This window comes from Cervus elaphus, chromosome 2 (genome assembly GCF_910594005.1).
Source record: "Cervus elaphus chromosome 2, mCerEla1.1, whole genome shotgun sequence".
Taxonomy (NCBI): Eukaryota; Metazoa; Chordata; class Mammalia; order Artiodactyla; family Cervidae; genus Cervus; species Cervus elaphus.
In genome coordinates this window covers 36,929,397-36,956,505 of record NC_057816.1, presented here as the reverse complement: position 1 = coordinate 36,956,505, position 27,109 = coordinate 36,929,397, and the positions used below count along the sequence as shown (strand labels likewise).

Sequence of the window (27,109 nt, the reverse complement as noted above, 5' to 3'; positions counted from 1 at the left end):
TCTCCTCCTGCTTTCTATCTTTCCCAGCATCAGGGTCTTTTCCAATGAGTCAATTCTTCGTGTCAGGTGGCCAAAGTATTGGAACTTCAGCTTCAGCATCAGTCCTTCCAATGAATATTCAGGACTGGTATTTGTCTTATTATATTTTTCCTAGTGCTACCAACATGGCATAGATACTTCCCAGTCAAAGCAGAAATGAATCATAGAGCTGGGGCCTCTTGCTGTGCTGAAGGTTAATTCTTTAGGTCTGCAGATGTGGAGAAGAAACTGGGGCAGCTGGGACGGTAGGCATAGAGAGAGGGACGGCATCACTCGAGGTGCTAAGGTAATTATTTTGCCAACAGGTATGGTGTTTCAGTATCTTAAGAACTGGCTGAGTGTCAAGCCTTGGTTCTTCCAGATAGTGAGAGCCTAAGAATAGGATGCTGCTTATATTGCTTAGTATCCCTCATGGCTACAGAGGTACCACTTGGGTATAAGCATTCAGAACAAGATAAACTTTTATAACTAATGTTTTATTACAGATTGCATAAGACTCCCTTCTAAAATTCCTTTGACTTTTTTTTTTTTTTTCACGTTACTGTTAATAGCACTACTCTCTTCCTGGTCACACAGGATAGAAAACTTCTGAGTTATTTGATTGCCTCACTTTTGCCTTCATGCCCCAAATCCAGTCAATCGCCAAGACTGTCCACGATTCCTTTCTAGTTTTTGCCCCTTCCTTTACACCCCCAGGGTTCTTACCTTGTATGGGCCCAAAGTAAACTACTGTATTAGCCTCTTGAGTTTTTCTGTTCTTTCTGCTTCAATCCAGGCTAGCTGGCATTTTTTTTTTCCCCTCTTCTCCTCTTTTCTAATCCAGGTCTTACTGGGAGCTCTGTAAACCTCACTTCCTCAGGAAAACCTTCCCTAATTGACTCAGCTTAGCATGAGCTATCCTTCTCTGGGCTTCCCTGGTACTTAATGTCTGTAGCATTCATTTGGCTGTTAGCTATGCTCTATGTTGTGAAATGGCTCTTGTTGCCTGAATTACAATTACATCTTGGAATATGATTTAATAGGTAATTCTCCCTCAAGTAGAAAGTCCGAGAATTAATACACCCACAGGAGGATAATGATTCAGGCTATAGATTTTTAAAGATTTCTTAATAGACATAAATTCTGTAGCTGGCTTTCTGAATAATGTGCAATTTTGTTAAGGAGAAATGCTGACTGTGACCCACTAAATTGAATTTATAATCCACTACTGGATCACAACCTCCATTTTATAAAATATTAAACTATATGGGCCTTACAAAGATGAATCTTTCTCCTGTAATGGAGAGGTTAAGTCCTGGAAGCAAAAATCTTTACTATAGGGTGAGTGTAAAGTATTGCAGGAATGGTAGGTAGTGGGGGAGTTCAGAGGAGAGAGAACTTCAGGGTAAAAGCTGCTTCCTACTGTAGGAAGATGAGTCTCTTTGGGGAAGAAGGGACTTTGGTACCCCTTATAGATTTTTCCTTTGGTAGTTAAATAGCCCCTTTCAGGGTTGTTGTTTTTTTTTTTCTTCTCACAAGGTCATTCGAGAATAATACATATTCATTTACTCTTTACTTACTCATTGTCTTATTTTCCTCCTCAACATTTATGTGCTTGTGTAATAACAGGGCTTGTAATTTAAGTTTCCTGATATGAATTGTATTTCTAAATACTAACAAGCGAAAGCAGAATACCATAAGGGAGATTTATTTCTTGTTTTATACTCATCCATTTTGTGGATGAACCAAAAAAAAAACTTTTTAAAATGGGAAACTCTTAAGAGGTACTAGGCTCTGAGATGAAAACACCATCACTTGCAAAGAGTGTTAATTACCTTTTCACTGTAAGCTTCTTGAACTATAGTTTTAAAGGGAGGGAATGTTGTATAGTAAGTAATATTGACACACTTGAATTCCTACTCCTGAGTAATTTCCCTCAGAAGATGTTTATTTTCCATTGATTTTTTTCCTTTTTTTTTTTAAAATAAATTAATTTATTTTTGGCTTTGCTGGGTGTTCATTGCTGCCAGCTTTAGTAGTTGCAACTCAGGCTCAGTAGTGGTGGCTCCCATGCTCTAGAGCACAGGCTCAGTAGCTGGGACACACGGTCATAGTTATTCCTCGGCATATGGGATATTCCAGAGTCGGGGATCAAACCCGTGTCTCCTATATTGGCAGGCGTATTCTTTACCACTGAAGCACTAGGGAAGCCCTCCCTTTTAGTTCTTTCTTTCTTCCTTTTTTAAATGAAATGAGACTTTGAAGTGAAGCTTTTCTTGGTTATATACTTTGTGGCAGACTAGACCGTGGCCTCTTTGAGAGCAAAGATTGTACCTTTTATTCTCTATCCGGTGTAGCCATGTACTTCCTGCTCTTCTACCCTTTCAAGGGTGAGCAGGATTTTAACTTGATAATTTTAGGATCTGTTCACAGTTCCTGAGGTTACGTGTTATGTGTGTTAGTTGCTCAGTTGTGTCCAACTCTTTGACCCCATGGACTATAGCCTGCCAGACTCTTCTGTCCATGAAATTCTCCAGGCATGCATACTGGAGTGGGTTGCCATTTCCCACTCCAGGGGATTTTCCCGACCCAGGGATTGAACCTGGGTCTCCTGCATTGCAGGCAGATTCTTTACCATCTGAGCCATCAGGGTAGATCCTCCTGAGGCTAACACACCTGGTAGAAAGCTAACAGAGCCTCACTGGTGGCCCCAGAGGCCCCGAGCAGTGTTAACTGGTGTCACCCACACCCAGCCTGGGTTACTTGGTCTTCTGATGTCACATCATACTTCTCCCTTTTTCTCCTCAATTCAACTCAACAGTCATTGATGAAGCAAGTCCTGTGCCCACTGTACTTTTTGCTGTGGGGTTCAGGCATGAACAAGGAAGGGGAGGCAGTATGGCATGGTGGGAAAAATGCAGCCTCTTCACTTCCTGTGATGAGCAAATGAAAGAATGTACATTTAGCCGTTAGTGCAGTCCTTACCCTATTCATAGGGCAGGTGGGAATAACACACATGGTTTTAATCAATAGATTCTAGCATCTTATTGGATTACTTTAGAGTTTTTAATAGTATAGCAGGTATACAACATGTGTAAATAAGTAACTACAGAGCAAAAGCTACACTTGAAAAGCACTATAATAGAGCTAAAAGTACCGTGGACGCACAAAGCAGGAAGGCAAAGGAATGCTTCCTGTAGGAAGTGGCATTGAATAGAATCCCCTTTTTACACAGTTGACATACCTGACTGTGGAGGGTAAAGGCTTCATTAACTATTGCCTGGTCTGAGACCTCTTTTCTGACCACCCTATTAAAATTAAGCTCTCTGTTATATTCTCTGTCAGTCAAACGTGCAAGGCTACAGTATCTTAAGTATTTTTTTATTTGTATATTTGCTTCTTTATTATTTGCCTCTTTCATTAGATTATAAGCTGTGTGAAGGCAGTAATCATATCTAGCTTGTTCACTGTTTTATCTCTAGCACTAACCACTGGTAGGCACTAGAGAAATACTTATTAAATGAATTGATGTCTTTAACCACTGACTGTCATTTATCTGTATATCCTATTAGCTCCAGGGCAGTTGCTATACAGGATGGTGGCACAGTGACAAAAGCACCTGAAAGTAATCAAAGGAGCAACTTGGTCGTGTTTGAACTTACTGTCATTGTTCTGAGCTTTTTGGTTTCAGCTGAGGATATCCTTTTCCTTTTCTTTATCTTTCTTACAGTGCCCTTATCATTCAGACCGGATGAATGCTGAAAACAATGAGTAGTCTATAGAGTATATTTTTAAGGTGATGATTAAGAGTCTCTAGAGCCCATTTTATAGTGACACCGGGACTGAAAATTGGGTGTTGGAGTTCCCCGGAGGAAAACTGCTGCTACTTTCTTCAGTTGCTTTCTTTTGTGGAGGATCTTCATGTGGACATATTATAAAGTTTAATTTGGAATGCTAAAAACCTTTAAAGTCATGTATTAGTCAATGTAAGAAAAACTTATTTTAAGCAATCTCTAAAGAGAGAATGCTGTAAGTTGTCTGTTTTAGCAGTTCTCACAGTGTTATTCACAGAAGATCCTTTGTGGGGCAGGAGGAGTTGTATTTAAGCATTGTGTAGTAGTATCTCCTTTGTATGTATTACTTAAAAAACAGTAGTTTATTGTTTTGACACAGGTAACTAGGTAGAGATTGTGGTCCCTGATGTCTTTTGTCCCACCAGAGAGAAACAGAGACTGTCAAGTTTGAAAACAATTAGATTCTCACTTTGTATAATTTCTTGAAATAGGTTTTGAATAAAAAGGGTAGAAGTAAAATCTGCCTTGTTAATTTCCATTAAGTGCTACTGGGAGCCTGATGGCCTTGGAACTCTTTCACCATTTACTGGCGTTCTTATATTTATAATGGACAGAGTCAGTGCAGAATCAGTTATTAAAGGATGATAGTGGTGGTTACAGCTGTTCAGAAGACTTCCTATTGTTTATTGCTGTTTTGCAAATACTGCTGATGTCATACACTGGGTCCTTTTCTAAAATGTGATCTTTCCTGGGTGTTGTATGATTTTAGAAAGTGGTGTATTATGTTCTATGTGTTATAGATGTAGTGACTAGAGAAACCTGGCTTATTAGCCTTGCCATAGTCTCCCACCTGGAACTTCAGTAGCCTTCTGTTTACTCTTCTCCCCCCCTTTTTGTCATCTCATTCTACAGGCCAGTCTCTGCAGTATAGCCAGAACAATCTCTTTAAAATACAAATGAGAATAAGTCTTATAACTCTTTAAGACTTTCTCATCGCTCTTCATGTTAAACTCCCTCCTGTGGCCTACCCAGCCCTGAGCCTCATCCCACTCCACAGTGCTTCCCCTTGTTCACCATGTCAGAGAGACTCTGGTCTCCTTTCTGTTTTTACAACATGCCAGGCCTCTGAGCCTTTGTATTTTCTGTTACTTCTTTCCAGAATTCTTCCACTGACTGGCTCCTTGAGGCTTTACTCTCAATGCCACCTCCATGGAGGACCATCTCTGTTAGTTTTTTAGGGCTGTTGTAACAAAGTACAACAAACTGGGAGGTTTTAAGTAGCCGCAGTTATTTTCTAACAGTTTTGGAGGCCAGAAGTTCAGAGTCAGGCTGTTGGTGGGATTGGTTCCTCCTGGGGAGAATCTGTTCCACCTCTCTGCTAGCTTCTGGTGGTTGCTGGCAGTCCTGAGTGGTCTGCAGCTGCATGACTCCAGTGTATTCTGTCATCTCGTTGTTGTCTTTCTTTTGTAGTCCTTCTCTGTCTTCACATAGCCTTCTCTCTGTGTCTGTCTCTGTTTCTTCTCTTCCTATAAAGATACCAATTATATTCAATTAAGGGCCAACCCTACTCCAGCGTGACCTCATCTTAGTCAATTATATTTGTAATGACCCAATTTCCAAGTTAAGGCAAATTCTGAGGTTCCAGGAAGACCATGAATTTTGGGGGAGACTGTTCAACCCAAAACAGCTTCCCTGACTCTTAATTTAAAGTAGGCTGTGTTGGTGGAGCTATATCTATAAACCTACTCACAAAGTTATTGATCACAAAGTTATGGATGAGCATGTGCACTTCATTAGACCACATATCACACATAACATTCAATTCTGGGCACGCCATCTGTGAGAGGGAAGATAAGTGTACTAGGATGTGAATGGAGTTGTGAGGAATTTTGAAATCGTGCTATAGGGGTAAGAACTGGGGTTTTGCTCAGTTGGAGAGGTGTAGATCTGGCAAGCCCTCATGGCCCTCTGCAGGAGGACCTTCCTTCAGAGGAGAGGATACAGAAGACTGGATTATAGATTACTTGTATCACAGGTATGTATCCTGAACTTTAGAAGCATGGTTTTGCCTTTTTAGGGGTGGGGGTCTTTATCCGTTACGTTTGACTAGATACCAGCCTCATCTCTTCCATCATGAAGGAAGAAAAATATTAGTAATACACCATACCATATTTGACAAAGTAAGAGAATATAAACCTGTGAAGTTTTGTTTGATAATATTATATCATTTTTAAGATTATTAATGAAATGCTTACATATTGTCCCCCTCATCTGCAGTTTTTCTTTCCACAGTTTGTTACTTGCAGTCAACCTTGGTCCAAGAATATTAAATGGAAAATTCCAGAAATAAGCAATAAGTTTTAAATTGTATGCTGTTCTCAGTGAGTAGTCTGATGAAATCTCACACCTTCTGCTCTGTCCTGCCAGGACCTGAATCATCCCTATGTCCACCATATTCATGCTGTATATGCTGTCCATTTGTTAGCATAGAAAAAAACATAGAATATGTTCCCTTGGGATCCACAGAGGATTGATTCCAGGACCCCTCTAAGGATACCAAAATTCATGGATGCTTAGGGCCCTTATATATCATACTGTACAATGGCATAGTACAACTGGCTCTATGTATCTGTAGGTTCTGCATCCATGGATATGAAGGGCTGACTGTATAGGGTTTGCTGACTCTGTAGGGTTCAGGTTTGTTTTCAGTTTCTGACATCCACTGGGGATCTTAGAACATACCCACCATGAGTGATGGGGTATTACTGTATTGAGTTTCAGCAAGAATTTTCACTTTTTAAAATGGAATAAATATAACATAATTTAGATTCCCTTGCAATTCAACAAGGACATTTTGGCGGCATTTGCCTGTGAAGGAGAGGACCTCATGGCTTGGGGTATTCATGGTTGCATGGACATCAGGGATGACCTAAACTCTCTTGCCTCTTGTGTACTATGTCACAGCCGCTTTAGGAAGTTCCCATCCTGGTTTTATCCAGCCACTAAAATTCTTTACTATCCTGGGTGGTGGATGTTTGCTGAAGCAATCCCACAACTAAGAAGTTTTGCCTGCAAATTTAGCCTCTAAACTCAGGGATCCAATGGAGGCCTGAGCATCAGTTCCTTCTTCCATGCTGTACTTTTACTTTTATCTTCAAATCATTGCTACACTATGCCCTTCTATTCTCCTTTAAGAGATAGCCTTGCTCCCTACTTCACTGATTAAACAACTTTGTTGTTGTGTGAGAGGTGTTTTAGCTATAACCCCTTCAGTTACCTCCTTCGCCACCTAGAGATATAATTCCTTCTGTGCCCATCTGTTTCCCAGCAGAGGAGGGGTTCCTCCTATCCAAATCAAATCCCTCTGTCTGTGTCTTTGGCACCATTTCCTTGTGTCTCCTCAGAATCTCCAGGCATTACTAATCACCCTCCCACCTAGAGTCTCCACTATTCCCTCTAATTACTTTTTGCCTTTGGACCTTATACCTCTCCCATGTTTCTTCTTCTTTGTAAACCCTTTGCTGGAAAAACGTATCTTACACATTGATCAAATCGACATTTGGCAGCACATTTGATTTACTGAACACTAGTATGCTGCTGAATGAGCCGGTATGACAGACATTTTATAGGAAGCTGTCATTCAGGTTAAATAGCTGTGCACTGGCCAAGAACCACATCTTTAAGTGCTTTACAGCCCTAGAAAATGTGACTATAATCCTGTCACACCTACTGCCCAATTGCACTCATTTCCCAAGCTGGCGAAGTAATGCTCAAAATTTTCCAAGCTAGGCTTCAATAGTACAAAACCAAGAACTTCCAGATGTTCAAGCTGGATTTAGAAAAGGCAGAGGAACCAGAGAACAAATTGCCAACATCTATCTGTTGGATCATAGTAAAAGCAAGAAAATTCCAGAAAAACATCTACTTCTGCTTCATTGACTATACTAAAGCCTTTGACTGTGTGGATCACAACACATTGTAGAAAACTCTTCAAGAGATGGGAATACCAGACCACCTTACCTGCCTCCTGAGAAATCTTTATGCAGGTCAGGAAGCAGCAGTTAGAACCAGACATGGAACAATGGACTGTCTCCAAACTGGGAAAGGAGTATGTAAAGTCTGTATCTTGTCACTCTACTAATTTAACTTATATGCAGAGTACCTCGTGTGAAATGCCGGGTTGGATGAAGTACAAGCCGGAATCAAGTTGCCAGGAAAAACATCAATAACCTCAGATATGCAGATGATACCACCCTTATGGCAAAAAGTGAAGAGGAACTAAAGAGCCTCTTGATGAATGTGAAAGAGGAGAGTGAAAAAGTTGGCTTAAAACTCAACATTAAAAAAAATGAAGATCATGACATCCAGTTCCATCTCTGTCTCTTCATGGCAAATAGATGGGGAAAGAGTGGAAACAGTGAGAGACTTTATTTTCTTGGCTTCCAAAATCACTGCACATGGTGACTGCAGCCCTGAAATTAAAAGACTCTTGCTCCTTGGAAGAAGTGAAAGTCTCTCAGTCATGTCTGACTCTTTGCAACTCCATGGACTATATAGTCCATGGAATTCTCCAGACCAGAATACTGAAATGTGGGTAGCCTTTCCCTTTTTTAGGGGATCTTCCCAACCCAGGGATCAAACCCAGGTCTCCTGCATTGCAGTCGGATTCACCAGCTGAGCCACAGGGGAAGCCCAAGAATACATGACGAACCTAGATAGTTCATTAAGAAGCAGAGACATTACTTTGCCAACAAAGGTCCATATAGTCAAAGCTATGGTTTTTCCAGTAGTCATGTATGGATGTGAGATTTGGACCATAAAGAAAGCTGAGCGCTGAAGAATTGATGCTTTTGAACTGTGGTGTTGGAGAAGACTCTTGATAGTCCCTTGGACTGCAAGGAGATCAAACCAGTCAATCCTAAAGGAAATCAACCCTGAACATTCATTGGAAGCTGAAGCTCCAATACTTTGGCCACCTGATGTGAAGAGCTGACTCATTGGAAAAGACCCAGATGCTGGGAAAGATTGAAGGCAGGAGGAGAAGGGGACAACAGAGGATGAGATTGTTGGATGGCATCACTGACTCAATGGACATGAGTTTGAGTAAGCTCCAGGAGACAGTGAAGGACAGGGAGACCTGGCGTGCTGCAGTCCACGGGGTCACAAAGAGTCGGACATCATGAGCGACTGAACAACAAAAACCCTGTCTCAAAGTCATCCCTGACCTTTTAGCTTATATACTTCAGCAAAATGCTGATTAGTCCTTCCCTTGCCCATCTGATCAGATTTGCCTGCGTTAATTTGGACTTATTTATCTTCCTTTTTCTCCTCCCAGCAGAAGGCATACAGTTCTGGTTCCTCAGCTGCCTGGGTAAAGCTAAACTATTATGAGTCAGGTTTAGATTTTATGTTTGGGTTCTCCCTCAGACATGTGATTTGTCTGGGCAAAAGGTACATCTGACTACCGCATTCTGTAACTCTTCCAAAGGCAGTAACAGACTCTTGCAATAAATGAATCTGCACAGACTTGACCCTGGGAACTTTGATTTCCATTCTCATTGCTTTGAGTCATGCTTTTCTCTAAAGCTGTGTTGGATTTGTTTTAATACCAATTGCAGAGCTAGGATGTATACATTCATTCTATGTATATTCATTGATTCCCTGCCCTGCCCCCTGCCCCGCCCTGCCTTGGTGGCATCATGTGGCAAGTGGGATCTTAATTCCCCGACAATGGATTGAACTCAGGACTCCTGCAAGTGGAAGTGCAGATTCTTAACCCCTGAATCACCAGGGAAATCCCTATTCATTGATCTACCATGTGCCAGACCTTATTCTACTCACTGGGGACTTAGCAGTAAGCAAAACAGACAAAAATCTCTGCCTCATTAAGGCTCTGTTGCTCATGCACCTATTTCACTTACTGTTGGTTTAGAAAGGCAATCTCAGATTTCAGGTTTCTCTTTATAGGGAGATTTTAGGTATTAGCCTGGTGAATCTAGTCTCATCATCTCTTAAATTATGTATCTTCTGGTACAAACAACAGCAGTTCCTGAATATGCTTGTTCTGCAGAGTTCATCATGCTGTTTGCTTGACACGCTTTTCTGTACTTGAAAAAACTCTTGTTACTCTTCAGAGTTCAACTCAGGTATCACTTTCTCAGTGAAGCTTTCCATGATTCGCTTGGGTCAGACTGTAACCTCTCAGCTCCCACAATACTTTGTATGTAGAACTTACCATCTTGTGACTGTTAGTTATGCTCATCACTTTTTTAGATTAAAAACTGGAGAAATGGAATTGTATCTTAGTTCTCTTTCCTAATGCCTGTTACTTAATGAGTACTCAGTGCACATTTTTAAGTGAAAGAGAAATTAAATATAGATGTGCTTTAGTATAATTTACGTATGACTACAGTGAAATAGGAGCTTCCCTGGTGACTCAGACAGTGAAGAATCTGCCTGCAATGCAAGAGACCCAGGCTTAACCCCTGGATTGGGAAGATGCCCTGGAAAAGGAAATGGCAACCCATTCTTGCCAGGGAAACCCCATGGACAGAGGAGCCTGGTGGGCTACAGTACATGTGGGTTGCAAAAGAGCGGAACACGACTTAGTGACTAAATAACAACATAGTGAGGTAGAAATACAGGCATGTACATTATAAAATAAAAAATGTATCTTAAATGTAGTCTCAAGTGTTTACAAATCTATTTGCTAATTATCTTGCTAAGTCGCTTCAGTCATGTCCAACTCTTTGTAACCCCATGGACTGTAGCCTGCCAGGCTCCTCTGTCCATGGGATTCTCCCAGGCAAGAACACTGGAGTGGGCTGCCATGCCCTCCTCCATGGCATCTTCCTGACCCAGGAATCAAACCCACGTCTCTTTTGTCTCCTGCATTGTCAGGTGGGCTCTATACCACTGAGCTACCAGGGAAGCCCTCATTGTCTTACAAGTATAGAAAAAATGTACCAGCTTAACTCTAGAATCCTCTAATTCTCTTTTAGTGTCACCTTCCCCCTGCAAGAGTAATCACTATTCTGACTTCTAACAACATGCATTTTGAACCCTGATATTAAACTATGTGAATATATCTTTGTTTGAAAAGAAAGATTTAAAATAACTGACATCTCTATAACGCAGGTTTTTTTCATTTCAGACTTAGGACTTGAGATTTAAGTTCCCTTCCTGTCCTAAAATTTTATGACTCTAATATTTAAAACTTAGCAGTTCTCCACTTTATTGCTTATACAATAGTGCCCTCTGACGATGTAATACTTCCTAAAATTTAAATAGATAATTTCAAACTTGAGAGCATAGGCTGTGGTCAGGTCATTCTGGTGGTACATAGCTTCCGGAAGCCACAGTAAGTTACTGACTGTGTGCTGCTATCACAGAGTCGTTTAGCCAATAGATGATACCAGAATCTTCCTCTGCTGGAACACTTGACTATTCTTTGAAAAACATGTATTGATTTACTGGAATGTTTTGGGTCTTCTTAAGGGCAGGACATCTTTACTATTGTTTTAATATTGGAGTACAGAATATTATGATGTCATAGGATTTTGGTAATTTAGAATATGATTTTCCTTTTGGGGTCCAAAGTCCTTGGTTATGGGAAAGGAGGTTTCCTGAGCACTGTAGAATTTTGCTGTACCCATTTTCCGACCAAGTATATACTGTTAAAAATATAATTAGATGCTGTTGTGATATTTATTTATACCATTATTGAGTTTATAATACCTTCTCTTATATTTTCTCAAGCACTAGCTTGATATATAAAATGAGAATTTAATAATAACAAGAGGTCCTTATACACAGAAATGTGGGAAACCACATTTAGAAGATTTGAACTGCATTCATTTATTAATTATAAAGTATCTGTCTTGTAGAGGGGCACTATGGTACCTATTGTGTTCTTGCCTTTCTAACAATCTGTTTGTAGGTGTAGGAAGTTGGATAGACAAACTTTTTTCCACAGTGGGCTCTCTTATATCCTTTTATTCCCTTCTCAGTTTGTTATTTTACCTTTAAGTAAATAATTTATATCTAAGAGTTTCTTTTTTGAGACTAAGAGCAGGTTACAAATAATATGTAGAAGGAAAAAATATAGTTCTCTTGTGTATATTAATATGCACAGAAAGATGTTTGAAAATATGCCACATCTTGTTACATAGAAGGATGATTTGATTTGAACGGTATCTCTGAGCAAACATCCATCTTCCTTGTTAAAATAAACTAGACCTTATATGATTGGCAATGAAGGGAGCATCCCTGTGGTGAGGGAAGGACATTCCTGTTTCTTAGACTCACCTTCCTCTTGGAGGGACTTGTGATCCTTTTCCTTGTCACCATCTCCACTCTGTCATCAAGGGACACTGTTTCCTTTTTAATTCTTTCAGTCAAATTTGCCCTCCAATCTTTCCTGGTATCTTCAGAATAAGCAACAGTTAGAACCGGACATGGAACAATGGACTGGTTCCAAATTGGGAAAGGAGTATGTCAAGGCTATCTTGTCACCTTGCTTATTTAACTTAAGTGCAGAGTACATCATGAGAAGTGCCAGGCTGGGTGAAGCACAAGCTGGAATCAAAATTGCTGGGAAAAATATCAATAACCTCAGATACAGATGACACCACCTTTATAGCAGAAAACAAAGAGAAACTAAATAGCCTCTTGATGAAGGTGAAAGTGGAGAGTGAAAAAGCTGGCTTAAAACTTAACATTGAGAAAACTAAGATCATGATATTCTGTCCCATCTCTTCATGGCAAATAGATGGGGAAACAGTGGAAACAGTGAGAGCTTTATTTTCTCGGGCTCCAAAATCACGGCAGTTGGTGACTACAGCCAAGAAATTAAAAGATTCTTGATCCTTGGAAGAAAAACTATGACCAACCTAGACAGCATGTTAAGAAGCAGAGACAATACTTTGCCAACAAAGGTTCATCTAGTCAAAGCTATGGTTTTTCCAGTAATCATGTATGAGAGTTGGACCATAAAGAAGGCTGAGCACCAAAGAATTGATGCTTTTGAACTGTGGTGTTGGAGAAGACTCTTGAGAGTCCCTTGGACTGCAAGGAGATCAAACCAGTCCATGCTAATGGAAATCAGTCCTAAATATTCATTGGAAGGACTGATGCTGAAGCTGAAGCTCCAATACTTTGGGCACCTGATGCAAAGAGTGGACTCATTAGAAAAGACCCTGATGCTGGGAAAGACTGAAGGCAGGAGGAAGAGGGGATGACAGAGGATGAGATAGTTGGATGACATCACCGACTCACTCGACATGAGTTTGAGTAAGCTCCGGGAGTTGGTAATTGACAGGGAAGCCTGGCGTGCTGCAGTCCATGGGGTCACAAAGAGGCGGACACAACTGAGCAACTGAACAGCAAGAACTTTCCTAGTATCTTCAGAATACATATGAATAAAGGTAGTGTTGCCAAAATCTTCACTCTCTGTGCACCAATGCTGAAGAGAAGTACAGAGACAGAGTTTTGGAAGGATAAGAAAAATGACTTTATCTTTGCCCAGCAAAGGGGAATACATGCAGGCTAGCACCTCAAGAACTGTGCCCCTTTTCCCTCAGGAATAGGGAATTTTTTATATCATTCTGAAAGTCTTGTATTTTTTTTTTTTCCTTCTGCAAAGTTTCAAAATGGCCACAGCTGGCTTTAGGCAACTCAGCAACCAGGATTGGTGTCACTGAAGTTATCTAGCCCATGGCCTTTTTGAAAATGCAGAATGCTACAAGACAGTGTAGGGGAAGAAGAATGTCAGGTGCCAAGTACGATACATATGGAATCAGAGAGTGATTAGTTTTGTTTAGCTTTGTAAAGGGCAAGTCTAGCTGTAAGTGTTTGTTAGTATTAACAGCTAAAGAATAACCAAGATTGTTTAAATCTTGCAGGCCTGTTTGACTGGTATGTACCAAAGGCTGTTCACTCATTTCTGTTTTTGCTGCAACAGTAGAACATTCAAAGGATTCTTGAAATGTTCTGACATAATCAAGTGAAAATAAGCCAAGAGTCACCCATGATCTGATTCATAAGATATAGCTTGCTCTCCCGTCTAGTCCCAGCTCGGGGGCTCCTCCTGGGTGAGGGACAGCTTAGGCGGGCTCCACTTTTCTCTACCCACAGACCTGGAACCTGGCAAAACCCCACAATCCTTTCAGATTTTGGTTCCTTCTGGAAGTTGTGTCCTTCTACCATGAAGGTGTCCAGCCCTTCAGGGGAGGTCCAGCTTGCCCAGAAACAATGTTAGTCTCCATTTAGGAACTCTAACAGAATGTCATGCCATAAATCCAAAATTAATACAGGACACACACATCAAATGGAGGAAAGGAAGTCTTTCCTCATTTCAATGTCTCTGGTCTAGAACTGGACACCAGAGAGCTCTGTTTCAAGGTACCTTAATTTGAAGTGTGAGTCTGTTTTTTGCCCTGTGTATTTTAGTAAAATTCTGTTGTTGTATATCTGGATATGTAAATGAAACCAACTATAAACCAATTTTCCTAAAACTAAAGCCTACTGAGTAAGAGTAAACATTGTTTTCTTTTTATATAAGTAGCCTAATTAAATGAGTTAAAAACAATATAGTAACAATTACTGAGTTAAGTCAGTGAAAAGACCATGTTCTTCAGTATAACTGTTAGTGTATGGGTGGGAATGTGTACTTCATTTTGCAAATCTAGGAGAAAGATACCCTAGTGCCCCCTGCTGAAGGTTGAAGTTTGTAGCCAGCCCTATCTGCAATAGTGTGTTACAATGAAAAAAGCAGACTGGATTTTGTGAGAGGTAGGACTGGGTAGTGAAAAACACACTTGAAGAAGAATTGTATTTTACTTTTATTTATTAGTTACATTACCTTAGGCAAGTTATCTGATCTCTCTGAGCTTTCGTATCCTTATTTATAGGATTGGTGTAATGAACATGCCCCCAGAGGCTGATGGGGAGGATGGTAAGGTGATCTATGTAAAGCACCAGCACAGTACCACACCCAGAATAGGTGTTCTGTGTTAACCTCCCCCCACTTTCTCCAAGTTGCCACCAAAACTTCTTCTAATAGGTGTGACGTTCTTATAGGCTTTTCTGGATGGGAATTTTATTTTTGAGCATTTTTAAAGCCCACATAGTTATTGTTGCCACAATAAACTATTTAAAGGATGTTCCCTTTGTTTCTTCCTGTCCACCCATTCTCATGGATCTCTTTATCCTCTACAAGGTGAAGGAGGGAAATATCTCTTGAAATATCTCTTGAAATAGGACCATATTGTAGAGAGAACTGCTGGGTGTGACTAGAGGTGTTTTCCCTTTTTGAGATCATGTTTGCGTGGCTTTTATGGTGCTATTATTTTAGTTATCTCAATATACCAAATTGAAAAGATAATTAAAAATTCCAGGTCTGCCTCTGACTTGTAACCTTGGCCAAGCCACTTGACCTCTTTGAGCCTGGTTTTTTTCAGTTGAACAATACAGACCAGTTGGCTTCTGAGTCTCTTGTTCTGTTTCTGTTGTGATTTATAAAATTTTTATTCAGGACCACAGAGCTGGAAGTGGCATGCAGCCCTCAGCTCTCCACAGCAGAGGGCACACTGCACCTAGTGTGCTGGGCCATTAGGTATTGGGAACTGTCTACAGATATCTATATCCCTGATGATTAGGAAGAGTCAAGAAAATCCTGTGAATGAATGTTTTGCAAAGGATATTTCACTACCTGTTTCTAGCTCTTTACTATTTAGTTGAAGCACTCAATAAATAGGAGATTTTGACGTTCTAGTGGGATGTCCTATAATTCTGTGAAGAGCTTCGTTACTCTCCACCTCACTTACCTCATCTTGGTACCCCATTCTTGGGACTGGTGTGCAGATGTGGTGGAATGGAGAGCTAACATTCATTGAACATGCATTATACATCAGGGACTCTTCCTGGTACTTGAGGTATGTTTAATCTTCACAGTAATCCTTTGAGTTGTATGTTATTATCTTTATTTTATATAGGATGAAAATGGGGCTCATACAGGTTAAGTGGCTTGCCTGAGGCCTCACAGTAACATTCAAGTTCACATCTGTTAACTCCTGAATCTGCTTTCTTTCTGTCATACCAGAGTTCTACTCCTTTTCTCCCAAATTAAACAATTAGGGATTGCTAGGAGCAGGAGTGCCCTGAGAGTGGCCATATAAGGAAGTTTGGCTTTCTCTAAAGTTCTTGTGGCTCTTGTAATTCTAGATATAAGCCTTTTCTCAAAGTTCGGCTCTAAAGTCAGTGGGTAAATTGAAAATCACTATGGCAGAATTATTTTTGAGAATACCAGGGGAAAGTCATCTTGTTAGAGAGCCATGTACTTCCTTTCTTTAACTCCAGCACACCTAGTCTTTCTTCCTTTGTTGAAACAGATCATGGTTTTTCCTCTTGAGCTTCAAATGATGCAGTTGGCTTGTATTTAGGGACCGTGAAGTGAAGTAGTGAAGTAAAGTTGCTCAGTCGTGTCTGACTCTTTGTGGCCCCATGGACTGTAGCCTACCAGGCTCCTCCCATGGGATTTTTGAGGCAAGAGTACTGGAGTGGGTTGCCATTTCCTTCTCCAGAGGATCTTCCCCGCCCAGGGATCGAACCCGGGTCTCCTGCATTGTAGGCAGACGCTTTACCATCTTAGCCACCAGGGAGCCATGGTGGGTGGTAGTTCACATCTTTGAGCATCAGAGTCTCATTCAGCATTGTGTGTGTGTGTGTGTGTGTGTGTGTGTGTGTGTGTGTGTTTATGTGTTAGTCACTCAGCCGTGTCTGGCTTTTTGCAACCCCATGGACTGTAGCCTGCCAGGCTCCTCTATCCATGGCGATTCTCCAGGCAAGAATGCTGGAGTGGGCTGCCATTCCCTTCTCCCAAGGGATCTTCTCCACCCAGGGATTGAACCCAGGTCTCAGCATAGTGAGAGGCTTACATATTAGAAGTATTGTGAAACTTCAATCAAGAGAAGGAAGAGCAGATTCATGTCTTATTTAGGGGCTTAACTCATTTGTTCTCAGAACATTAGCTGTACATCAGAATTACTTGGTGTGCATGTGTGCTAAATTGCTTCAGTCATGTCCGACTCTGTGTGACCCTAAGGACTGCAGCCTGCCAGGCTCCCGTCCAGGGGATGCTCCAAGCAAGAATACTGGAGTGGGTTGCCATGCCCTCCTAGAGGGGATCTTCCTGACCCAGAGATCAAACTTGTGTCTCTTGTCTACGTGCATTGGCAGGCGGGTTCTTTACCACTAGCACCACTTGGGAAGCCCCAGAATTACTCGGAGGCCTTGTTAAAACACAAGTTACTGGGTTCTACTCCCCCCAGTTTCTAATTCAGTAGGCCTGGGAATTTGCATTTTTAACAAGTAGGCCAGAGAATTTGTATTTTTAACAAGTTCCTCGATGAAGCTGATGCTGGTATCTAGGACCTTACATGGAGAAACACTATATTAATTTGAATGGAAGCAAGTGGAATCACTTGTCTATCTTTTCTTCACTTGTCTGTTCCTCTTGCTCTTTTTTACTTTGAGGCTTAGTGAGTGTAGTTGAATTAGTTTGAGTTAAATTAAGGAGCTGTGGTTCAGTCACTTCTTTATCCGGTTGCTTAGTTTACTCCTTAGCCTAGAACAAATACTTGGCCCGTTCAATTGATGCTTGTTGAATAAGTGATTGATTGAGTTAATGTATGTCATGTGTGCTTGCTAAGTCACTTCAGTCATGTCTGACTCTTTGTGAACCTATGGACCCTATCAGGCTCCTCTGTCCAGGGGATTCTCCAGGCAAGAATACTGGAGTGTGTTGCTGTGCCCTCTTCAAGATATGTCATAGGAGAGTTTGTTTGTTTGTTTTTTTTTTAGCACATGGATATCATTATTATATACCTGCCCCATACAAACTGCTTGTTTTACTGAATGGTAAATAGTCTTAATATTAGAATAGCCTGTATTTTAAGACCATATATGGTGAAGATTGTGGACATTGGGAAGTGTGCATAAGGTGTAGATTTGAGAAACTTGCATTTCGGAACCTGTGGTATGAATGTGAAGCGTGTGTGTGTGTGTGTGTGTGTGTGGTATGTGTATGTGTGTAGATGGAGTGGTTACAGGAAGTTCCATTTCTTTTGGAATGGTCTAGAGAAATCTTGCAAGGTCTGGGTTAGGTCAGAACCAACTCCTGCCCCAGGGAGGTTGGAGCAACACTGGATCAGCCTATGTGTGCCCCAGACCAGACTCTGCATTCTCACTCCTGTCCCTTCAGAGCACTGAGGAATTCAGACCCTGTGGTCCTAAACCTTGGTAGGCTCTGTCTGTTGTAACTCTTTAAAGTCAGATAGTTGTATGTGAACTTTACCATATTTTAGCATTTAACAATTGTATTTTTTAAATGGTGAGTTCATTTAGTGAAGTTCGATTTAAGCTCAAAATTGTGTCATTTTGACATGATTTGTATTGTATCTGACAAAGTCTCAGTAACCAGTGTCTTTTGTCTCATTTAGTATAGATTAAATTTTTTTCCTTTAAATTCATTTTACTTTAACAAAAATTAAAAAAAAATTTTTTTTAATACTTTTTGGCTAGCATGCAGGATCTTAGTTCCCCAACCAGGGATTGAACCTGTTCTCCCTGCAGTGGAAGTGTGAGTCTTAACTGCTGGATCAGTCTAGGAAGTTCCCATTTTACCTTTTTACCTTTTTTATGCTAAAGTATTTTTTTCTTCTTTTCTTAAATAATTTTATTCATTTATTTGGCTGTGCTGGGTGTTCGTTGGTGCACGGGCTTTTCTGTTGTTGTGGTGAGTGGGGGCCACTCTTTCGTTGTGGTGTGTGGGCTTCTCATTGCTGAGCATAGGTTTCAGTAGTTGCGACATGTGGGCTCAGTGGTTGTCCTGAGGTATGTGGGATCTTCCTCAACCAGGGATCAAATCCATGTCCCCTGCATTGGCAGGTGGATTCTTCACCACTGAGCCACCAGAGAAGTCCTAAGTTGAAGTATTTTCAAGTAAATTACAAACAGCATGATATTTTCTCTCTAAATCCTTTATATACAGCTGTAAAATAGAAAAATTTTTTTCTTATGTAGCCAAAACAATATGATCACTCCGAACAAAATTAATGTTAATAAATCCTTAGTAATGCCTAATACCTAGTCCATATTTAAATTAACCCAGTTGTCCCTAAATTGTGATTTATATCTTGTTTGTTCAAACTAGGATACAATCTGGAATCATGCACTGCATCTGATTATTATGTTCCTTAAAATTTATTGTAACCTAAAACAAACAGTCCTTTAATCAGATATTGCCTTGCCTTTTTGTTATAAAATACCTTATCTTTGGACTTGTCTGATCGCTTCTTTGGAGTATGTTCAGCTTGTTTTTCTACCTTTGTATTTCCCAGAAACTGGAAATTAGATATAAAGACTGGACTGAGATACAAACTGAATGTTTTTGGCAAGAATTTATCATGGATGATATGTGTTTTGTGTTGTGCAATGTGATGAAATACATAATTCTTGTTCACATCACTTTTAGTGATGCTAACTTTGATCACTAGGTTAACAGGCTGATCTTGTGACAGGTAGTAATATGAATGTTCATTTTCTTATCATCCATTCTCCTAATGCCTTTAACACTTCAGTAATTCTTGCCTGAATCAGTAACTTCACTAGGGTTTGTCAAATACCATTTTCCTAATTCTGTCATTGCTTCTGCATTAGCTGACATTTGATAAAATAGAGCTGTTTTTCATCAGTTGGGAATAGTTAGTACCCTGAAATACAATTCTGTTGGAAAGGCAAGTTAAATGTTGAATTCTTTGCTTTTTTATTTACAACTTCTAAGTGAGGAGTTGGCTTAATAAATAAATGGTGAGGAATAAATATTTTTCTTGCTTTCTCTTTTTTGGTATCCTTATGGAGTAATGGATTTTCATGAATCAATTAAAACATGGAATCAAATGTTTTAATTAGCTACAATCATTATTCTTTTTATGTTCCATTTGTTTTATGTTCAATTAATTAAAACTTCAGCCAATGATAGATCCTGGCCCTTGGAATGTCAATTGTTATTGGGATGACAATGTTTAGAGACTTTTTCAGTGGTCTTTCTAGTCCTTGAATTTCATTATTGAAAGTTTCAATAATGAAATTCAAGTAGTAAGGAATGTCTGTATTTTAAAAATTACTAAAGCAAGAGTGGGATGATATGGGAGAATGGCATTGAAACATGTAAATTATCATATGTGAAACAAATTACCAGTCCAGGTTTGATGCATGATGCAGGGTGCTCGGGGCTGGTGCACTGGGATGACTCAGAGGGATGGGATGGGGAGGGAGGTGGGAGGAGGGTTCAGGATGGGGAACACATGTACACCCATGGCGGATTCAAGTCCATGTATGGCAAAACCAATACAATGTTGTAAAGTAAAATAAATAAATAAATTAATTAAAAAAAAACAAAATTCAAGTAGTAAGGAATGTCTTTATTTTAAAAATTACTAAGTTCATATTACTATTTCCAATTCAATTTTAACATTATTGTGTTTTTAAATGTGTTTTTTGATTTTATAATTGTATATTTTATGCTGAAAATCTCAACCAATAACATTGCTTTATCTTAAAATATGAAGAAAATGATTTCAAAATAATATCAATATTACTACTACTAATGAAACCAAATGAAGTTTTAACTTTTTTTATTTTTGTAGCATAGCTTGATTTGAATGGAAGAATAATATATGTACTTTTTAGTTTTTAATTACTTTGAAATATGTCTTGTCTGTTTCTTTTTTGTCATAGGTTGATCACTTTGGATTTAATATCGATAGAACTTTTAAACAGCGGTACCTAATAGCTGATAACTACTGGAAGGAAGATGGTGGATCAATACTTTTCTACACTGGTAACGAAGGGGACATTATCTGGTTTTGCAATAACACGGTATGTGCAGATTTGTGAAACTCTTGTGCTCAATTTCTTTTTTATTATGATCAACTAGAAAAAAATCTTTTGTAGTATATATGACCAAATAATTCTGAAGTTCTTTAAAAAAAAACAAAAAGGTAAACTCACAAGTAACAGAGAAACAGCAAAAGTATGTGAATAGGCAGTTTACGAAAGAATAAATACAGACATCCAATAAGCCTGTTCAGTCTTAAAGAATTACATGTGAAAAGAATGAAATATGATACTATTTTTGGACAACTGAATTTTAAAAGATGAAAAAATATCCCAGCTTATTTCACAATTGAACAAGGATATGGGAGAAATGGGAGTAGGGATGTCATAACTATGTAATAAATATAGTTTATTTTTATTATTACAGTCTAGAATGAGAACACAAGGGCAGGAATTTTTGTTTGCTTTTTCAGTGGTGTATCCTAGATCCAGGACTGTGTTAGGCATATAGCAGGTACTCAATAAACATTTGTTAAATGAATTAGTTAATAAAATTTAAACAAAACCAGTGCAAATAAGAAAAAAAAATGCAAGTTTGATTTTCAAATAGGATGGGCAAAGGTAGATATATTTTAGCTTTCCTGTTGTACTATTTTTCTTATATTTGTGAAGATAAAAAATACTGTAGCTGTTAGCTTGCTTCTCTGACTATATATTCTATCTTCTTTTATAATAATGCTTAAATCTGTTAATAAAAATTAAGACACATGAAAGGAAGAAATTTTCCTTTTTAATCAGTCAGAGCTAAGACTAGAAAATGTCAGCTTTATACCAGAAAGCTAGTCTGTGAACTACCTTAGGGTGGGGACTGAATCCTATTTTCTTCACTGCCAGTGTCTGACATGGTGCTAGGTATTCAGAAGATCTTAGTAAATGATGAACTGAACTACATTAAAAGCAAAGATATGAACCCAATTATGTTGTTATTGTATTCCATATTTCTAATTATTTCCTTAGGAAATAACATTCCTTAGGATGTTATTAGTCTAAATATGTTAGTTGAAAAGAAAATAATTCCGTAAGAACTGAGATCGTCGATATCTATTCCTCTTAGATGAGTGACAGCTGAAATCAGAATTTATTTTCCATAAGAGTCCTGCTCTGTAATTCTGTGAAACAACTGAGGCTGCCTTGTCTCCCTTTCTCTTTCTTGTGCGATTGCTCTTTTATGCCAAAGCCACGGGTCTTCTCCAACACCACAATTCAAAAGCATCAATTCTTCAGCACTCAGCTTTCGTTATAGTCCAACTCTCACATCCATACATGACTACTGGAAAAACCATAGCCTTGACTAGACGGACCTTTGTTGACAAATAATGTCTCTGCTTTTTAATATGCTGTCTAGGTTGGTCATAACTTTCTTTCCAAGGAGTAAGCGTCTTTTAATTTAATGGCTGCAATCACCATCTGCAGTGATTTTGGAGCCCCCAAAAATAAAGTCAGCCACTGTTTCCACTGTTTCTTCATCTATTTGCCATGAAGTGATGGGACCAGATGCCATGATCTTAGTTTTCTGAATGTTGAGCCTTAAGCCAACTTTTTCACTCTCCTCTTTCACCTTCATCAGGAGGCTCTTTAGTTCTTCACTTTCTGCCGTAAGAGTGGTGTCATCTGCAAATCTGAGGTTATTGATATTTCTCCTGGCAATCTTGATTCCAGCTTGTGCTTCTTCTAGCTCAGCATTTCTCATGATGTACTCTGCATACAAGTTAAATAAGCAGGGTGACAATATACAGCCTTGACATACTCCTTTTCCTATCTGGAACTAGCCTGTTGTTCCATGTCCAGTTCTAACTATTGCTTCCTGACCTGCATATAGGTTTCTCAAGAGACATGTCAGGTGGTCTGGTATTCCCATCTCTTGAAGAATTTTCCAGTTTATTGTGATCACAGAGTCAAAGGCTTTGGCATAGTCAGTAAAGCAGAAATAGATGTTTTTCTGGAACGCTCTTGCTTGTTCGGTGATCCAGTGGATGTTGGCAATTTGATCTCTGGTTCCTCTCCCTTTTCTAAAACCAGCTTGAACATCTGGAAGTTCATGGCTCACATATTGTTGAAACCTGGCTTGGAGAATTTTGAGCATTACTTTACTAGCGTGTGAGATGAGTACAATTGTGCAGTAGTTTGAGCATTCTTTGGCCTTGCCTTTCTTTGGGATTGGGATGAAAACTGACCTTTTCCAGTCCTGTGGCCACTGCTGAGTTTTCCCAATTTGCTGACATAATGAGTACAGCACTTTCACAGCATCATCTTTCAGGATTTGAAATAGCTCAACTGGAATTCCATCACCTCCACTAGCTTTGTTTGTAGTGATGCTTCCTAAGACCCACTTGACTTCACATTCCAGGATGTCTGGCACGAGGTGAGTGATCACACCATCGTGATTATCTGGGTTGTGAAGATCTTTTTTGTACAGTTCTTCTGTATATTCTTGCCACCTCTTCCTAATATCTTCTGCTTCTGTTAGGTCCATGCCATTTCTGTCCTTTATTGAGCCCATCTTTGTGTGAAATGTTCCCTTTGTATCTCTAACTTTCTTGAAGAGATCTCTAGTTTTTCCCATTCTATTGTTTTCGTCTATTTCTTTGCATTGATCGCTGAGGAAGGCTTTTTTTTTTTTTTTTAAGATTTTATTTTTTTTAAAATTTTTTTATTTTTTTATTTTTTTTTTTACATGAGGAGGGCTTTTTTATCTCTCCTTGCTGTTCTTTGCAACTCTGAATTCAAATGGGAATATCTTTCCTTTTCTCCTTTGCTTTTTGCTTCTCTTCTTTTCACAGCTATTTGTAAGGCATCCTCAGACAGCCATTTTGCTTTTTTGCATTTCTTTTTCTTGGGGATGGTCTTGATCCCTGTCTCCTGTACAATGTCATGAACCTCTGTCCATAGTTCATCAGGCACTCTGTCTGTCAGATCTAGTCCTTTAAATCTATTTCTCTCTTCCTCTGTATAATTATAAGGGATTTGATTTAGGTCATACCTGAATGGTCTAGTGGTTTTCCCCACTTTCTTCAATTTAAGTCTGAATTTGGCAATAAGGAGTTCATGATCTGAGCCACAGTCAGCTCCCGGTCTTATTTTTGCTGACTGTATAGAGTTTCTCCATCTTTGGCTGCAAAGAATATAATCAATCTGATTTCCGTGATGGCCATCTGGTGATGTCCGTGTGTAGAGTCTTGTGCTGTTGGAAGAGGGTGTTTGCTATGACCAGTGTGTTCTCTTGACAAAACTCTATTATCCTTTGCCCTTCTTCATTTTGTACTCCAAGGCCAAATGTGCCTGTTATTCCAGGTGTTTCTTTACTTCCTACTTTGCATTCCAGTCCCCTATAATGAGAAGGACATCTTTTTTGGGTGTTAGTTCTTAAAGGTCTTGTAGGTCTTCATAGAACTGTTCAACTTCAGCTTCTTCAGAGTTACTGGTTGGGGCGTAGCCTTGGATTACCGTGATATTGAATGGTTTGCCTTGGAAATGAACAGAAATCATTCTGTCATTTTCAAGATTCCATCCAAGTACTGCATTTCAGACTCTTTTGTTGACTATGATGGCTACTCCATTTCTTCTAAGGGATTCCTGCCTACAGTAGTAGATATAATGGTCATCTGAGTTAAATTCACCCATTCCAGTCCATTTTAGTTCACTGATTCCTAGAATGTCAATGTTCACTCTTGCATCTCCTGTTTGACCACTTCCAATTTGCCTTGATTCATGGACCTAACGTTCCAGGTTCCTATGCAATATTGCTCTTTCCAGCATTGAACCTTGCTTCTATCACCAGTCCCATCCACAACTGGGTGTTGTTTTTGCTTTGGCTCCATCTCTTCATTCTTTCTGGGGTTATTTCTCCACTGCTCTCCAGTTGCATATTGGGTAGCTACCGACCTGGAAAGTTCATCTTTCAGTGTCCTATCTTTTTGCCTTTTCATACTGTTCATGGGGTTCTCAAGGCAAGAATATGAAGTGGTTTGCCATTCCCTTCTCCAGTGAAGCACATTCTGTCAGACCTCTCCACCATGACCTGACCATCTTGGGTGGCCCCACATGGCATGGCTTAGTTTCATTGAGTTAGACAAGGCTGTGGTCCGTGTGATCAGATTGGCTAGTTGTCTGTGACTGTGGTTTCAGTCTGCCTGTCCTCTGATGCCCTCTCTCAGCACCTACCTTCTTACTTGGGTTTGTCTCACCTTGGACGTGGGGTATCTCTTTACGGCTGCTCTTTACCTTGGACGTGGGGTATCTCCTCACGGCCCCCGCTCCTGACCTTGGAGCAGGGTCGCTCCTCATGGCCGCCGCTCCTGACCTTGGATGCGGGGTAGTTCACGTCCAAATTAATACATTTGCTTCCTCTCAAAACCTGAGGTTAACTCTTCTGATTACTTTGTTGGATGATCCTTACTGTTAAGAAACTCATACTCTGGTAAGGTCAGACACAGATAAGCAAATATTGCAACAAAGTAATAGAGATCCATACCTGTTGAGACTGGTATTGATAGGAGGGCGTGATCAGCAAGTCATCAAGAGGGCAGGTAGAGGAGGGCGTCTTGAGCTGGGGTACAGTGTCTGTAGATACATGGCAGGGGTAGGAAATGAGCAAGGTGTTGAGAGAGAAAATGGGGTTATTGAAACCATCACAAGTATCAGGTTAAACTCTCCATCCTCACATGCATACAGCTCTTTTAATTGTTCATTTCATTGTCACGACAAACAAAAATTCTGTCTTAGTCTTTGTTAGGAGCTTCCCAGGTGGTTCAGTGGTGAAGAATCTATCTTCAATGCAGAAGACCCAGGTTTGATCCGTTGGTTGGGTAGATCGCCTGGAGAAAGGAATGGCAATCCACTCCAGGATTCTTGCCTGGAGAATTCCATGAACAGAGGAGCCTGGTGGGCTACAGTCCATGGGATCATAAAGAGTTGGACCAACTGGGTGACTAACACTTTCACTCAGTCTTTGTAAAGGAATAAGAACTCATTAGAAAGCAATAATGTGCACTAGGAGTGACAAGCAGTTGTAATATATGCTAAATCTAAATCTGGGACTTCCCTGGTGGCTCAGTAGTGAAGAATCTGCCTGCCAATGCAGGAAATGCGGGTTCAATCCCTGGGTCTGCAAGATCCCCTGGAGAAGGAAATGGCAACCCCCTTTGGTATTCTTGCCTGGGAAATCCCACAGAGAGAAGAGCTTGGTGGGCTACAGTCCATGGGGTCGGAAAAGACTAAATAACAACAACAAATCTAAATCTAGTTAATTGACGTTGGCCACCTAGAATGCTTTGTTAAGAAGGATTCTGAGGTCACCACTTGACGTCAGTGAAAAAATTGCCCCTGTTGATTAATGACCAGCATTATGTGTGGAAATAAGGAAGTTTGCACTTGATGATTGTATTCTGGAGCTAGGTGGCATGTGCTTGAAAGTTGGCTCTGCCACTTTCTCGCTCTGTGACTGTCACAGGTTGTTTAAACTGTGTCCTTGCCTGTGAAGTAGAGATAATCAAAGTGCCTATCTTTTAGATTGTGATAACTAAGTGAATTAATATATATAGTGTTTAGAATGGTTTTTAATGAGTTGTAAGCACTCAATTAATACTAGCTGTAGCTGTTGTTAGCTACTATTTATCTTCATGTAAATAAGATTAATAATCAAAGTACCTATCTCTAGATTGTTATGATAATTAAGTGAATTGATACATATAAAGTGCTTAGAATGGTATTTAATGAGTTGTAAGCACTCAGTTAATACTAGCTATTGTTAGCTATTATTTATCTTCATGTGTATAAGATTAATACAAAACCCAGGGGAATCCAGTATGTTTATTTGTACTATTGTCTTTTATGTTATAAATAAAAGTTATTTGTGAGTAGGCAGATAGCTTAGTTATCCTGCTCTTTCCTGTATTCTTTGGGACACAGTGCAATTTGAAGGCTATTTTAGACATAATGTTGATTCTGAGGCTAGACTGTCAGAATAAGGAGAGTTGGAATGATTGGTAGTTGTGCAACGTGGTCTTATTTTGAATTGTTTCACTCTGATACAGTGTGAGATGGATGTGCAACAATGAAACAGTTATATCATTTATCTGTAGCACAAATATGAATTGTCTAGATTCTCAGAGAACTCTTTTTGGTATGGTTTAACATCCATTTCATATGAGTTGCAAAAAAAATTAAGACTTTTTTTACATCCTAGTTTTACCCTGTGAATTTATAAATTCCTTCTAGGGGTTCATGTGGGACATAGCTGAGGAAATGAAAGCCATGTTGGTGTTTGCTGAACATCGGTACTATGGAGAGTCCCTACCCTTTGGTGCTGACTCCTTCTCGGTAAGTGTGTCTTTTAAGTTTAG

General features: G+C 39.7%; 1 protein-coding gene and 1 non-coding gene across 3 annotated transcripts in view; one reads left to right on the top strand and one right to left on the bottom strand.

Moving 5' to 3' along the window:
• Positions 1 to 27,109, top strand: part of LOC122676504 (prolylcarboxypeptidase) — an 80,561-nt gene that overhangs the window by 20,161 nt on the left and 33,291 nt on the right. For both annotated transcript variants that reach the window (XM_043875795.1, XM_043875786.1), the window contains exons 3-4: positions 20,610 to 20,750; positions 26,985 to 27,086. In XM_043875795.1, the coding sequence (XP_043731730.1) occupies positions 20,610 to 20,750; positions 26,985 to 27,086 (243 nt within the window). The remainder of the gene's footprint in view (positions 1 to 20,609; positions 20,751 to 26,984; positions 27,087 to 27,109) is intronic.
• TRNAC-ACA lies at positions 16,400 to 16,471 on the bottom strand. Its single transcript has one exon. It is a non-coding gene; the product is annotated as a tRNA-Cys (tRNA).